The sequence below is a fragment of the Dipodomys spectabilis genome, unplaced genomic scaffold, assembly GCF_019054845.1.
Source record: "Dipodomys spectabilis isolate Male_0828 unplaced genomic scaffold, ASM1905484v1 ptg000157l, whole genome shotgun sequence".
Classification (NCBI taxonomy): Eukaryota; Metazoa; Chordata; class Mammalia; order Rodentia; family Heteromyidae; genus Dipodomys; species Dipodomys spectabilis.
The window spans coordinates 1,192,885-1,209,143 of NW_024870834.1; the positions used below are offsets into that span (position 1 = coordinate 1,192,885).

The following is a 16,259-nucleotide window of genomic DNA, read 5'->3' on the forward strand; positions in this document are numbered from 1 at the left end:
GTTTCCTATGGCTGCTGTTGCAAATCACAACATCGGTGGCTCAAACAGCACAAGTTCTGGAGATCCAAAGTACTCCAGAGTTGTTCTCAGGGCTGTGTTCCTTTCCAGTGGCATCGAGGAGAGAGTCCTTTCCCTGCCATTCTCAGTTTCTAGAGGTTGCCCTCGTTCCTTGCTGTGGTTCTTCTGCCATCCTGGAAGCCAGGGCAGTGAGCCCTGGGCTTCCTGTGGCTGGCTGGGCTCATCAGCCATGGTTTTGGTCACAGTCATCCATCCAGCCTTTGGTTTTACATGGACAGGAATACCAATTTACTGCCCCTTTGTGGCGTCTGTCTCCTCGGGCAGGTTCTTGCTGCCCTGCCTAATTGCAGGGACGCTATCTCGAGGACACTGAGTCGCGTCCCTGTCATGCTCTAAGGCTGTCTGGGCCTCCTGCTCTAGTTTCTTCTGCATTTGGGAGTAGGAAGGGGCTCAGTAAGGTGATGGGACAGGTTTGGTCAGACAGGGGACCCACTCTGGTCCCTGACTGCTGGGGGTGGCTTCCTCCTCCAGGCTGACTTCCCACCCTCAAAAGCTGATCCTTGTTGGCCCCCTTTTCCTACCGATCCCCTTTTCCCACAGTCCCCCGTTTCCTGTGGACCCCCCCCTCCCTCCTGGAGTCTCCACCTGCTGCTGATGGTAGCTCTTGGGGCTGGGTGGCACTGGTGGAAGAGACTGGCTTGAGTTTGTCCGTGGGCTGCCTGGGAGCCAGGTCTGGGGAAAGGGTGCTCGGCTATCCGGGACTGGTGTCTTTACGGGTTGGGCTGACCACATTTACTTCCTTTGAATTTTAAAATATATTTTATATTTTTATTGTTTGTCACTCATGAGGCTTGAACTCTGGGCCTGGGCACTGTCCCTCAGCTCTTCAGCTCAAAGCTCTACCACTTGAGCCACAGCACCACTTGCAGTTTTCTGGTAGTTCTTTGGAGATAAGAGTGTCAGGGAGCGGGGCTGGGGGAGGATGGGAAGGGATGGGAAGGGGAAACAAAGGAGGAGGCTACAATGCTTGATAAGGAATGTACTCATTATCTTGCTCATGTAATTGTAACCCCTCTGTACAGTATTTTCACAATAAAAAAAATTAAAATAAAAAAGAGTGTCAGGGACTTTCCTGCCCTGGCTGGCTTTGAACCGAGATCCTCAGATCTCAGCCTCCTGAGTAGCTAGGATTACAGGCGTGACGCACTGGCACCCAGCTTACTTCCTTTAATTTTTTATTAAGCTAAAGTAAAAAGCCGCGAACTTGGAGAGTAATGAGACAGTGATTTACTTTGTAGTTCTCTTTATCACATTGCCAGCAAGCGAGCCTGTCAGCCTCTGATCTTTTCCTTCTAAGCAATCGGGCTTGCTGGGTACAGCTAGGGAACGCTGTGTGTCATGTCCCTCCCAGAGAGCCCAGCCCTCCATTTCTCCTGCCTTGCAAGGGTCTGTCTATACATGTAACAATGTGGATGCTCCCAAGCTTTGAGTGAATGGTGTCATCAGTGTCCTTTGGGACCTGTTCTCCACCCCCATTATGCTTCAGAGATATTCTCTTGCTCTACCTGTGGCTCCAGTATGTTCTTTTTGTTTTTTAAATCTCAGCATAGTATTTCGCTTTTTGGTTAACCACAATTTGGCCTCCTGGGGAGGTCATGCGGGCATCTTCAGTCTCTCCCAGTGCTGCTGCCGGGTACATGCGTCCATCTGTCCATCCATATATCTGTCTCCTTCAACAGCTGAGTGCAGTTTCGCTGCAGGGGGTACACTGCCAGGGAAGGCAGAATCCCTCGTAGGGGCCTGCCCTCCTCCGTGTTCCCGTGTTGCTCCCATGCCAAGCATGGGCATGCAACCTGTCACCGATGTTTCCTCCATGCTCTGCCTCCATGTTCCTTCCCACTGTTCTCAGTCACTCATGTTTCCTTCTGCTGATTCCTCTGTTGGTGTAGCTCTGCCAGTGGGCGTGTTTCCCTGGGGACTTGCGGGGCTCCCTATGTCTGTCCACAGGGTTCCCTGTGGACCCCCTGTGGATTGTGGGGTTCTCTATGGACCTCCAGGGTTCCCTGCACATTCCACGTGCTCCATGGTCCATTCTGGAATGGGATTACACGTAATTCCTCCCTGGAAGCTGTCTGCCTTTACTTTGCTGATGTATCTGCTGTCAGGCAGGATTTTGTTTTCCTTTTTGTTATTGGAGTTTGAACTTGGGGCCACACTCTACCATTAAGCCACACCTCCAGCTTTTATTTTATTTATTTATTTTTGATTATTGTAAAAGTTTGTTGAAAAAAGTTAACTATAAAAATGTATATGACCAAATTTTATAAAATAAAGAAGTCCCTTTGGAGAGAAGATGCAGATTTCTCTGATGAGCCGTCATTATTAAACTCGTTTCAAGGCTTCTAACATGATGATACTATTTCCTCGTATAACCACCATTCCAATATTGTTCTGTTGCCCACTAGTAGCCATCTCCACACATTCATCTATCACCAGATTCATAAATGGATCAAATCCCCACAATATGCCTTGGACATGTCTACCACCATTTAATTTCAATGATAGCTTCTTGTCCATAATTTTTTTTTAGCTCAGGAGGGTGAGCTTTGCTCATGGTTTCTAATCGGTGGCTCAGAGACTCTTTGGAACCGAACTTGCTGCCTCCTTCACGCGCCCATGGCAGGAACGACCGTTGGTCTGACCAGCTTTTATTTTTGAGATAGAGTTTTTGTACACTTGTGCTGTGAACTTCCTACCGTAGCTGGAATGATAGCATACACCACTACACTCAGTTTCCTCAAGGACTTTTTTTTTCCTCCCCAGAATTTGGATCCTACCAATCTTAGCTCCCATGTAGCCAGAATTACAGGAACATGCCACACGGTGCCCAGCGATTGGCTGTAAAGAGGTCTCAAACTTTTCTGCTGGCCTTGAACTTTGACCTTCTCAACCTCTACCTCTCAAGTGCCTAGGATTACAAGTGCAATCCACCAGTACCCTTTTTGTCCTTCTTCGTTTTTTGTTATTTTAAAGCCATGTTTTTAGCCATTTTAAAAATATTTAATATTAAATTACTAAGTTTAATTAACTTAAATCATTAAATTTCATATTCAGTTGGGTTGGGTTGGGCAGTTCCTTCATGGTTTTAAATTTTGTTGTTGTTACTGTTGTTTCTTGATTAACAAAATTTTTTCCTACCTGTAAACTTTTGAGTTCAACCTTTTTTTTTTTTTTTTGGGTGAGCATTATTGGGGTTTGAATTCAGGGCTTCGTGCTTGCTAGGCAGATAGTCCATTTGGTGCATGTCCCCCAGCACCTTTTGTTTTAGTTACTTTTTCTGTTAGGCTCTTGAATTTTTGCCCCAGGTGGCCTAGACCATGATCCTTCTATTTATGGCTCCTGAGTAGCTGGATTACAGTCATGAGCCATCGTTGTCCACTGGAAATTCAAGTTTAAAGAATGAAAGCCTTTAAAGAAGTCCTTATTGAGATAGAATCCATATTCTGTAAATACACTCACGTATGTGTGTGCATGTGTGTGTTGGAAAGTGTGTAATTCAATAGGTTTTAACCCTGTCCCAGAGCTGCACCTCCATTCTCCCTCCCCCAGGACACCACTCATCTCTGATTGGCCTCTTCTGGACAGCTCATATACACGGAGCCACTCGGTATATGGTTTGGGGTTGTCTGGCTTCCTTCTCCCAGTGGCCTCGGGCTGTCAGGCACGTTTTAGAAACTAAGCCCATGTTCCACATTTATTTTTTCACATGGAACTCTGACCTTCCCGCAAGTGCTTTCTGTGTGTGATGTGAGGCTGGGTGCGGCTTCTGTTCTAAATGGACAGCGCGTTGGGCTGCAGTCATGAAACACCGTGTCCTTTCCCTGCTGCTCAGTGAGCTCCGTGGCTACCCCCAGGGGTGTGGGCCTTCAGGCTCCCTTCTGGTCCCCATTGGTTGTGGCCTTGCCCTGCTATCCGTATTCTGCAGTGCAGGCAAGACCTGCTGATTTGAATTCCTGCCACCCAGGGAGCTCGTTCGTTACCTGGCTCCAGCATTTATTCTTGTTTTTTTCTACCTCAAGGAAGCATAGTGCAGGTGTTTTGCTACTGCCAGAAGCATCTGGGGGCAGCTCCCCTCTTTCTCTGGATCATCTACCTGGCAAGGCTTCTCCTCCTACTGAGGAGGTACCCCTGGGGTTCTTATCTGGGGGCCTCCCCTGGGGGCCTCTCCTGCAGCTGCCCCTCATCTCCCATGTGCTCATCTAATGATCAGCCACACCTCAATTTTCCTGACACACCTCCCAACTCCCTGGGACTGGAATGTCCCAGGTGGTGCTGCCCTGCCTCATCCCTCTCTCCGTCGCTCCCGAGCCTCTCCCCTGTCTTCTCTCCTGGCAGTGGGCTGGGGGACAGGTGCGCCTCACACAGTATGTGGCACTTGGTAGGACTTGGTTGTCACCTAGCAATGATGGCACTCCCTGATCGTTCTGCGGTCTCCCTTTAAGTTGCTGAGCTGAAGGCTGGGCTCAGTGCCTTGCATGCCTCAGCCACCACCTGGTCGGCCTGGGGAAGGAGGCTGAGCAGTGGGAGACTCCACAGGGCTGGTGCAGCAATGGATTCCCAGTCCTGGGGGCATATTAGAATCATCCCGAGGGATTCCCATTCCCAGCGCACCTCTCCTATCCCAACCGTGGTCTGGGGAAAAGATCAGATTTTAAAAGCCCTCTGGGGAGCCAGGGAGTAGAGTGCAGCTAGGTGCTGACTGTGGCATGACCTGTGGCCGAGGGGTCCCCACGGGCAGGGCTGCTGGCGTCTCAGCAATCCCCCACCATTCAGAGTGGAATTGGGGCTGGCGGGTGGCGGTGGAGGTGCTGGCTGTTGACAGCAATGTCACCTGCACACACAGGTGCATTTGCAGACCCAGACAGGCGCAGGGAAGGAATCCCTGCCTCTCTCCTCCACTTAAGGCAATTATACAGCGTACATTTGTTCATGGTGCCTCCCAGGTGCTCAGTGCAGGAATGAGTTTCCGTCTCAGTTTGGAGATCCTGGGGCATGCATGGCTGGAGTGGCTGGAGCACCACGAAGCCGCAGGGCCTCTTGTCCAGCTGCCTGCTGCAGATTTCAGTGCCAGCTGAGAAGTGGTGGCTTTTTTTCTTAGAATGCAATGCTGGGGGCCCTGGTGGTCCTCAAGGCAGGCTGATGTGCAACGCGACTATCAGGAGCAGGTGGCTCTAGCGGGACAGGCATGGCCCAACAGGGAAGGCTGGGGCAGACTCCAGTTCCTTTTCTTTGCTCCACAGGAAATAGAATAGGCGTCCCTGGTGAGTTCTGTTTCCAGTTTCTTGGGTTTTTCACCATTCTGCATGTCCTGGCTCAGAGATGGATGGCAGAGAGCTAGGGTCAGTGTGTGGAGCAGGTGCCCCTCACTCAGCACCCTGCCTGCAGGGGATGCCGTGGCCTATGCCACACCCTGTGTGCCCACCTGAGGTAGAAGCCAGTGCTCCCCTAATGCACTCCTCAGTTACTTGGCCTCACCCATAAATAATGCAGGGCCTGCCAGGCCCTCCCACAAGGGCCAGGAGGCAGTGGTCCTGATTCTCACAGGGGTGCCAAGGTGCACCTGTACCTCCACTCTGGCCATGTCCTCGGTGCACCCCTCGCTCCCCTCTCCCCCTGCCACCGCCGTGCCTCGACTGCCTGTCGTGGTCCTGCTTGCTCTTGAGTGCTCAGCTCTGGGCCTGCCTCCTCCAGGCAGGACCCACGGTTTCCCTAGTCAGCACAAATTGTTCTGCTGCGGTCTGCCTGGACCGCACATTTCCATCTTTGCCCCTCAGAAGATGTGGGTGGCCGCACAGTTCCTCCCTGTGGCTGGGCCTCACAGTAGGACTCGGACTCTAAGCATCCCTCCTCTCCTCTGCAAGGGAGATCTGCCCTCAGCCTGGCAGATCCCAGGACGGTCAGAGGGAGCAGGGGGCCCCAAGGGGCACCAAGGTGGGGAAGCAGCTTTCTTTTTTTTTTTTTTTGGGTCCGGTCATGGGGCCTGAACTCTGGGCCTGGGCGCTGTCCCTCAGCTCTTCAGCTCAAGGCTAGTGCTCTACCACTTGAGCCACAGCGCCACTTCTGGCTTTTTTCTTTTTGCTTATGTGGTGCTGAGGAATCGAACCCAGGGCCTTGAGCATGCAAGGCAAGCGCTCTACCACTGAGCCACCTTCTCAGCCCCAGGGAAGCAGCTTTCTGTGTCCCCAGGGCCTTCAGTATTCTGAGGCTTCAGCTTAGCCAAGGCCACTCAGCACCTGCTTGCTCTCCCCTCATGATAGAGAGCTTACCACCCCTCTGGTGGCCTGAGCTGTGGTGACATTTGCTCACTCTCCTTTGGGTCGCAGATAAGGGGACTCTGCTTTACAAGGACTTGTTGTTTGGGAATGCCATGGTCCAGGGAGCAGGCTTCCAGCCCCCCAGAGGACAGCCCCGCCCTGGCTCTGCGAGGTCAGCTCAGGAGGCTGCTTAGCACCCTGGGTCCTGTCGGGGAGGGCTGGTGGCTCCATCTCACAGGTGTGTCAGGGGTGTGTATGGCCAGGAATGTGCAATGCCCGGACCTGCCAGGCCTGGGGCTCTGGGGCTGGAGTGCCAGTGGAGGACCAGCAGCTTCTGAGCAGGGTGGGGGCCTGGGCTGGGGGTGAGGGCGCTGCCTGGGAAGAAGCTGGCAGCTGTGCCCGGGAGCCCAGGCCGCTGTGGCTGCTGCTGCTTTGCCTCCCTGAGTCTCAGTTTCCTCATTTGTAAACGGAGGGTTTGATTGCTTATCTTACCGAGAGGAATGGTGACCAGTGTGCGAGGCACACAGCTACTCAGTAAGCACGTAGTCACGCATGGGGCCTGTTGGCAGGCCGCGCCTTGCTGGGGGTCTCTGCCCTAGTCTTTATAGTCTGTTCTCTCTGGCTATGCCCTGTCTGAGACCCCGTGCATCCCCCCATGCTTCCGGCCTGGGGATGACAGCTCCTCGGAGGAGGTGAACCGGAGTTCTGTAGCAGGAGTGGGGCCACGGGTGCAGATGGAGGCGGCTCCATGGTGGTTTCAGGCCCCAGGCCTGTCCTCCATTTCTGTGGCTGCTTTGCAGGTGGGGTGGGTCCTTGTGCAAGAAGGCCCCAGCGTTCCTTCTTCAGGCTCTTCTTTGCCCGCCAATTTGATGCCAGGTGTGTGTGGGAACTGCCTGCCCCTGCCTCTGCCCAGGGAAGTCTTGGGGGGCAGGGGAAAGGGTGAGAGAGCTCACCTGGTGGGCAGGAGTGAGGGAAGGGACCTAGGAGGCACAAGCATGCTTCCTTTAATTAGGCCCTTCAGCCTCTCAGAGCCACCAGCCCAAGGCCAACATCACCCTCTCTTAATGAAGTGGAAGGAAAAGGGAATTTAATCAACCTAAAAGCTTACTGGAAATAAATGTCAGCCATCTCGGGCCGAGCCCCCGGAGCCACTGGGCCTCATTCCCCGTGGCAGAGGCTAGAGGCTTGGTGTGTGTGGCTGCATCTCCCGCTAATGATGTGTCACAAAGCCCAGCTGTCCTCAGACCTTGCAGCATGTGACCAGGGCAGAGGAGCTTTGACCAGGGTCTTGTTCAGTAGGAGGGGCTGGCAGGGAAGGGGAGGGGCAGGAGCTGGACAGAGTCTCTTAGCCTCAGTGGCCTCCACTGCCTCCTCACTGAAGCCCACAGTGTCAAGCCACCAGCTTCCCGGGCACTCTGCTTCTGTCCCACCTGAAGGCTGCCCCGCAGGCGGGCAGTGCTGTGGTGTCAGTGCCACCGGGGGGCCCACGGGTGGGCAGGCAGGCTGACACCACTGCCCCTTCCATTGACTCCTTCCCTTCTCCACTCCCCTGCCTGGCCTTCCTGAGGTCATCTTCCAGATAACCCTGGAGACACGGCTCCTTGTCTCCGCATCTGCTTTGGAGGCACCCCGTGGTTGCTCTGGGTCTGGTCTCGGGTGGGGGCAGCCATGTCCGGCATAGACCAGCTCAGTGGAGCTGCTGCTGGCTGTGGGAGCACCTGGCCTCCAGGGGCCAGGCCCCTTCAGGGGGGGATGCGGGCTTTTCCTGTGAGCCTACTCTGCAGACCTGAGTGAGGCCAGGAAGCATGGGTCAGAGGGACTGACCTAGCTCTAGCCCCTCCTTCCTTGGTTGTTCAGGGCGTAGCAACTGCTGGGGTGGAGGCTGGGGTAGGATCTGCTCTCCAGGGAGGGACCCAGGCCAGGGGACGATGGAACCCAGCCATAGCTTCTGAGAAGGCAGGGAAGTGGTGGTCAGAGACAGGACTCAGCACAGGGCTTCCTAGAGGGAGGCACTGAGCAGGGCCTTTGGGAGGAGCTTGACTCTACCTGCCCTGGACCAGCGGCCATGGACGCCCCGGGGCATGCAATCCCTGGGGGATGCAAAGGAGAAACAGTCTGACATCTGGCTTCTGGAAGTGAGACAGGGAAGCTGCTGGGTCGTGAACCTCTAGGACTGGCCTGGTGTGGCCTGGCAGGGGTCATGTTGTATATAGGGCGATGGGGGCCACCTGGGCCAGCTCAGCCCCAGACGTGCTCTTGGTACACCACCCTCATTTTGCCGACAGACAGGTACACCGGGAAATGACGTGCCCCTTTTCCGTGGTTTCAGGCCTCATTACCAAAATCCTAGGGATTAATTTAATTACACGCTGATCTAAGAGAGGCTGGGAGCACCCAATGAGATCATGGCTTTGAGCCTGCTGGGGTGGGTGGCCTCCCAGGAAGCCGGCTCTCCTGGGATCTTCTGCTCCTTGGTCCCTACCCAGGAGGATCCTCTAGCTTTTATTACTTCCGCTCCTGACCCAAGGTGGGCCAGAAGACCTGGTTCCTCACAGTGTGGAGAGGCTGGGTTGGGGAGCTGGGGGACCTAAAACCTCAGTGGCTTCAGTGGGGGTGGGATGGGCTAGGAGATGGGAAGGTGGAATAATTAACCCATTCTTCTAGTTTATTAAAAAAGAGGTGTTCCCAACCCTAGAAGTAGAGTGTTTGAAAACTGACAAGAAAAGGTGTTAATAAATGACACAGACCGTGCATTCTCTCATCTATTGTCAGTATTCCTTCCTTTTCTTTCTTGTGATGATACTGAGGGTTGAACTCATGTCTCTTGACAGGCTGGCTAAGTGCTTTACCATTTGAGCCACGCCCCCAACCCCATTGTCAATATTTCTATGTACTTCCTTCCTAAATTTATTTCAGTGCATAGATATTTTTAAAATGTTGCAGCCATCATCCATATAATTTTGTGTCCAGTTCTTCCCACTGGCATTTTAAGTGTCTTTCCATATTGTTTGGAAGGGAAACTTTCTAAACATCATTTGAATGATGACAGGGTGGAACTTGGAGCTATTGTGGGACAAACAGTTATTTCCAGTTTTGGCCGTTTCGACTGTCTTCACAATTAGAATTAATTCTTTAGGATAGATTACATCGGAACTACTGGACGGTCTGCTGTGTTTTTTAGACTGCTACATTGTTCTTTTGAAACCACAAAGGCGGAGCCCAGCAAACGCTGGTGGTCTGCTGTGCAGTTGCTTTGAGCAGCTACAGGGACAGAGGCTGGGCTGGGCCTCCATCTGGATCCCTAGAGGTGGCCTGATTGGTGTTCACGTGTGGCCTGCCGGGTCTTGCCTGTGACTCCCCAGACTCCGTGTCTTCTGGGTGGTTCTGTGGCACCTCAGCTTAATACCGTGTCTTGAGCCCTTGGTCACAGCAAGTGGCTAGATCTTCCTTCTGGTTGGTGCTCTGCCCAGAAAGCATGGTCCCGCAGTGCGGTGCTGTGGCAGCAGGGAGGGGCTACGCGGCTGCGCCTGGAGACTTTGCCGCAGCTGAGGGTCCAGGAGAGCTGGCACGGGGGCTGCGCTTCCCCTCCGAGACCTGCCAGCTCCTCTCTGCCTGGCTCAGCCCCTGAGTGGGGGTGCTTCGTGCCTTGTGGCCTTACCTGGAGAAGGTGGACCGTGGCTGCCTGGCCTTCCCAGGCTTCAGTGAGGCGCCACTCATCCCCAGTGCCCCGCCTCTTTCCTCCAGTCCACCCACAGGGTAGGAAGATTGTCGTCTTGCTTCCCTCTGTCACAGAGATGCCCAGTGCACCCCAGTGCCAGGCCTTTCCATCACGCCTGTGTGTGCAATAAGTGTGGGAACTCATTGGCATTGACTGGCCAGTCAGGAAACTGAGGCCACTCCAGGGCTGTCCCGCCCCTGCCCGGCCCCCACCCCCTTCTCAGGGCAGGGCCTGAGCGACGAGGCCAGTGCAGCTCCCCCCTCCTCTGGTCAGCTCCGGAACGTTCTGTCACTTCTGTGAAGTGTGCCGCGTCCGTCCCTCTGTGTCTGGGAACCTTGCCTTGTTAGCTCTCATCCACTGGAGCTGTGTGTGCCTGCGTGGTGAGGCTGGGGCCCATGGCAGAGCTCCCCCACTTGAGCTGTCCTGGGCTGGGTACTCTCATTGCAGAGGGTGTGGCAGGCCAGGCCTTGCCAGGGAGCCGCCCTCCCCTCTTCTCCTCTGTAGAACCTCCACATTCCCGAGCAGTGACTGTAGGGAATGGAGCGAGGAGGAGGGCTCTTCAAGTGGGCCGGGCTCTGTGCATCTGTGGGGCTGGGCCGAGTGGGCAGGGGCTCCTGAGGGTCTTGCAGGTGAGCTCTAGGAACAGAGTACTCCCAAGCAGGCAGGCTGAGGCACCTGTGTGCGCCTGGGCATTCCTGGGTGAGTATTTGTGGGTACTGTGGGGTCCCCGCCTGCCTCTCCTTTAGCCTGCAGAGTCCCTGCTGTGCACAAGGATGCCTGGGGCTGGGCTCCTCGCCTTGCGTTGGCCTCATGGTAGACAGGTGCTTCTCTGTTCTCATGGGTAATAGGGCATCCTTGGCATGTCTGCAGCAGCACCCAAGCCCACTCTGCCCACGCAGGGCTTGTAGAAGCTCTTAGAATCTGTCCCTCATCCGTAAGTCTTCTGAGGCTTTGGCCAAGGGATCTGATGCCCAGTCCTTCTGAGGTCAAGGGCTGGGCCGTGAACCCAAGAAGATCTTGCTTCACATCAGAAAAACAGGCAAAATGGGCTGGGAATGTGGCTTAGTGGTAGAGTGCTTGCCTAGCATATCTGAAGCCCTGGGTTCGATTCCTCCATACCCAGATACACAGAGCCGGAAGTGGTGCTGTGGCTAAAGTGGTAGAGTGCTAGCCTTGAGCAAAAGAAGCTCAGGGGCAGTGCCCAGGCCCTGAGTTCAAGTCCCAGGACTGGCCAAAAAAAAAGTAGAGCCCTCCTCTGGTGGGTTGGATATAACATCAGGAGGTAACCAGCCATGAGGTGGACAGTCCTGGCCAGCGCCTGGCCCCTCTACGCCTCTGGAAAGCAAAGCCATGATCTGGCCTAAGCCTGTGGCTGTGTGCCACCCAGGGAGGTGTCCCATGTCATCCGCACTAAGAGGTGCTCGGGACAGAGATCCTGCGGTTCCCCTGCCTGAGTCCTGCCCCCTGCTCTGCATGGAGGCAGGTTCCATCCTCTCCGGTGGCTCTGCTTCTCTGCTGCCTTAGGAGTGGCAAGGGTGGTGGTGGTGGTAGAGTGACATTTTGCTTGCTTTTCTGTTGTGATTTTTAAAAAAAGTGAGGTCAAAGTGGTTTGGATGGGTAGGTTTCCCCTCCTTGGAAGTGGATGGGTAAGGCTTTTGGCCTTCCCTATCCTCATTCAGAACCTGGGCCCTGTGACTGGGGAGTGCCCCTCGAGAATCTCGCTGGGGCACGTGGCCCAGCTCTGGGCTCCTGCTTTCTCTAAGCAGTAAGAGTGGCATAGGACAGGCAGCCATCACTGGGAGTCCTTCCCGCCTGCCTGGTGTGGGTTGTGTAAGAAGTTCCTGTGTGAGAAGCTTGCCTGGTGGAGTAGCGATCCCAGGTGCTGACTTGGTGTGTGAGTCTGACTTTGGTTTCTGTAACAAAGTACCTGACTAAACCAACATCAAGGAACAAAGGTTAATTTTGGCTTGTGGTTTGGAGGTGTCAGTTCTCAGGTCAGCTGGGTTGATTGCCTTAGGCATGAGGTGAGGCAGAATAGCATGGCTTTGGGAGTGTGTGGTGGAGCAGGCTGCTCACATGGCTGAAGCCAGGAAGCTGGGAGAGGGGGAGGGAAAAGAGGGGAGCTAAGTTAGTGGGCTTCAATTTTCTCTCCCTCCCTCCCTCCCTCCCTCCCTCCCTTCCTTCCGTCCGTCCTTCCTTCCGTCCTTTCTGCTGGTCCTGGGGCTTGAACTCAGGGCCTGGGCACTGTCCCTGAGCTTTTGCTCAAGGCTAGTGCTCTACCACTTGAACTACAGAACTACTTCCAGCCTTTTCTGTGTATGTGGTACTGAGGAATTGAACCCAGGGCTTCATGCATGCTAGGCAAGTGTTCTACCACTGAGCCACATTCCCAGGCCCCCTTTTCTACTTTTACTCTATCCAGGCCCCCAGCTGATTTGATGGTGCAGCCCATATTCAGGGCTAGTCAATCAATTCTGGAAACTCTCTCATGGACACACTCAGAAGTGTGCTTTATTAATCTCCTAAATGTATCTCAATCTAATCAAGTTCAGTCTAGATTAACAATTACACTTGGCCTGCTCAGCAGCCTTGGTTTCCCCGCTACATGGTAGAGAAGGGCTTCCTGGGGTGGTGGTCCCTTGGTTCCGGGAGTGTATGAGAACATGTTTTGGGCCTGAAATGTAGAAGCAGAAGGAATCCATCAGTTTTCTACAGACCCCAGAAGTCAGGCTCAGAGGCAGTCAGGATGGGGCTGGTTCTGCGCTGGGGAGAAGAAGCCTGCTGTGATTAACGTGTCTTCCACTGCCTCTGTTCTCTGTCCTCCAGATCCCTCGTCGACCTACATCAGGCAGCTGGAGACCAAGGTGAAACTGCTGGAGGGTGACAAGGTCCTTCCGCAGGTAGGCTGACAGCAGGGGTGCTGGCTACTCTATCCTACCACCCTATAGCCCACCCCAGCCCAGCCCGCCTAGGGCTCCCTTCCCTCTGGCTACCCATGGCTGCTGCCCACCCCCACTGCCTCCTGAGCTGCCTCCTGAAAGGCCTCAGTCCAGGGCCTCTCACTGTAATCCCAGTTCCAGGGCTGCTGAGGCTTTCAGACCACACCATGGCCCGTCCCCCAGTGGTCTGGGAGCTCTGGGGGTCTGGCACTGGGCCCCAGACAGAGGGGGTGTCACATAATGGGTAAAGAAATGGATCACATGGGCTGGCAGACCCCCCAGAACCCCCTTTTCTTACCTCCTTGACACACGGGACTTGCACCAAGTTCCTCTCTGGGTTGGGGTTCGCCCTTCTGCCTCCTGGGTCTGGCTCTGCCCCTGCCAACAGCGGAGGCTCTGAGCCTGTGCAGAACTGGAGGCACAGGCTGGTGGTGAGGGACGTGGTGGTTAGGGTAGTGTGAAAAGGGGTAGTGCCCTTTGTGGACCATGGCTGGAACTTGGTGGGGTGGGGTACTAAGTCCCTTCCCTACCATGGATGGAGCTGGTAAAGGGAGGCTGTAATCAGCCCTGGTTGCTGTGCCTGGGGCCCAGATGGCTCGGCCAATCCCTCGAGCCTCCATTCCTGGCTTCTTCTCAGCTTCCCCCTCCTCTGCTCTACCCTCTGGTCTGTAAGTGGTGCCCTGGATGCCGAAAGCGTTTCTCTGGGAACCAACCCCAGGGATAGCTTGGATGCCTGGCTCTGTTGCCAGGCGACCCACTGGGCTTGGTGCCCACTATCCAGCTCAGGAGGCCTGTGGACCCCTTTGCCCATTCCCGGTAGCTGCTAGGAGGCTCAGGGCCCTGAGCAGGTTCTGAGAACGGTGCCATCCCTGTCTCCTGCTAGGGCCTTTCCCTTGCCCTCACTCCCCATGACCTCCACACACACACGAGTGCTAGTTAGTGCCCAGCAGGTGCACACGTGCAACACTGATTTTGCATCAGTGTGTGGCAGAAGGGACTGGACCATGGCAGGTACTGGCTCCCCAGGACTTGGGGGGGGGGGCAAGATGAAGAGGAGGTCTCACTGGTGGGAGTAGGGTTCCCTTGATCCCAACATTGTGTGTGTGTGTGTGTGTGTGTGTGTGTGTGTGTGTGTGTGTGTGAGAGAGCAAGGGGTGGTGGTGGTGGTGGTGGTGGTGGTGGTGGTGGTGGTGGTGGTGGTGGTGGTGGTGGTGGTAGGGTGGTAGGGCTGGAGTGGCTGCAGGCAGAAACAATACCAGGAATCTGTAGGTGGCAGGTCAGCATGGTGGGGAAGCCTTTGCTTGGGAGAAGGTCCATCCAGTGCGTAGGGAAGAGACCGCTCTCTCCAGAGAACAGTGCCGGGTCCCAGGGGCTGGGCTACTTTGCTGGGTTAGTGGCCCGAGGCTGCCCATCCAGGCTTCTTCGTTCCTGTTGAACTAAAGCTCCCACTGTAGGCTGCCCTTTGGGAAGTATGCTCTGTGTGTGGGCCATTCAGGAACTTGCTTGTGGTCCTGTTTCTACAGGACGGTGGCTGTCCATGGACCCTTTGTCCCTGACATCTGGAGCCACAAGTGATGGATCTGATTGTGGACTTGTGTACACCAAAGCCACGGGCAGCAGCTTCTCCATCTTTTGTCCTTGGGCTGCCCTTGGCTTCACAGGGGGAGTGCCCACTTGTCTCACCTCCTCACACAAGCAGAGGTGACTGGAGCCTGCACTTTGAGGTCTGAGCAGGGTGGCTCTGGTTGGACCCTGTCTCAGCCCTTTCTCTCCCAGGCTTGTGCTGGGCTGCCCCCTGGAGGCATCCGTGGTACACTGCTCACTCACCTGTGCCCACAGCCACGTGTGTGTGCGCGCGCGCGCGCGCACGCGCGCACACACACACACACACACACACACACACACACACACACACACACACACACACACACACACACACAGAGTTGGTGCTGGCCCTTGCCTGGCCCCTGCCTTGCTGGCTACAGGCAGTCAGAATAGCACTTTGCCTCTTCCTGGCTTGTACAGGTTCAAGTACAGGGAGCTTAGATGGTTCTGTGTGGAAGTGCTTCAGGTGTTTGATGTATGTGTAGTACAACTCCTGCTCTCCATCCAAGCCGGCCTCCCAGCTGCTCTGGTGGAGGGCTGAGCTTGTCTGTGTGTTGGCATCCCTGGGGGCGGGGGTGGGGTGGGGGGTGGTGGTGGTGGTGGTGGTGTGTGTGTGTGTGTGTGTGTGTGTGTCCTAGCCCTGGTTTCCTCCTCAGCATGGGCTCTGGTGAAGCTCTTCCCCAGGGTGTCCCAGCGGGAGTATATCAGGGCCATACTCAGCATCCTAAGAAGAGGTGTGGCGCTGGACCCTCAGCATGATGTGTCCCCCTGCCTGTGTTCCCATGCCTCTGTAGTAGGGTGGCCCTGAGTGTCATTGTCAACAAAGCGTCATCACAGAGCCCGATGAGGCTCCATGGTCATGGGCAAAGCTCTGGCTGGCTTTGATATGCCATCTGTTGATATGGCTGGAGGGAGAGAGGGAGAGGCAGAGATCGGGTAGCAGCCGCTGGCCTGTCAGGCCTTCCAGGTGACAATGTCTGTTTCCCTTAGATTCCTGGGGAGGCCCCGATGGCACCAGCTTTGGCCTCTCCCCACGCCTCTGAAAAATGGCTATTTTCCCCACTTTCTGTAACTGACCTTTGCTGTGTGCTTCATCTTGGGGATACAGGGGAGCCCAGGCCAAGGCCTGCCTGCAGGAAGCGTCTAGTCTAGTCTCACCCTTCTCCAAGCCAGTGGACAGAAGGTGCTGCTGGGGGCCAGTAGGCCTGAGGGGGGCATTGTAAAAGGGACCTGTCCATAGTGAGAAGCCTCACTCTAAGGGGTCCTGGAGATGGGGTACTGAGCCTCCTTCTGGGCCTCCTGTGCTGCTGGCCTAGGTGGGCCTCTGGCTAGCACCCCGGCTAGCACGCCCTCGGACCTCCCTTGAGTGCCTCTGCTTGTGGTCTGAGCTTTCTTGGTCCAGACTGTCCTGTCCTGTCCTGTTCCTCCCAGTGGATCCTGGCTTCAACCCTCCAGAGGTGTAGGCTGCAGAATTTCAGTAATCAATGTTGTGACACACACACACACACACACACACACACACACACACACACACACACACACACACACACACACACACACACACACACACACACACACACAGAGCTGAAGCTGACCTGGGTAAGTAGTGACCTTGGGGAATGCCTTCTCCCTGTGTCTTCTAGGCCAGTAGGGGAGACCTGTGCT

The 16,259-nt window shown here is 55.1% G+C and overlaps 1 protein-coding gene and 1 pseudogene across 2 annotated transcripts in view; one reads left to right on the forward strand and one right to left on the reverse strand.

Annotated features, from left to right (window-relative positions):
• Positions 1 to 16,259, forward strand: part of Ccdc85c (coiled-coil domain containing 85C) — a 75,035-nt gene that overhangs the window by 44,592 nt on the left and 14,184 nt on the right. For both annotated transcript variants that reach the window (XM_042692636.1, XM_042692637.1), the window contains exon 2: positions 12,877 to 12,950. In XM_042692636.1, coding sequence (XP_042548570.1) covers positions 12,877 to 12,950 — 74 coding nt within the window. The remainder of the gene's footprint in view (positions 1 to 12,876; positions 12,951 to 16,259) is intronic.
• LOC122118720 lies at positions 2,281 to 2,714 on the reverse strand (annotated as a pseudogene).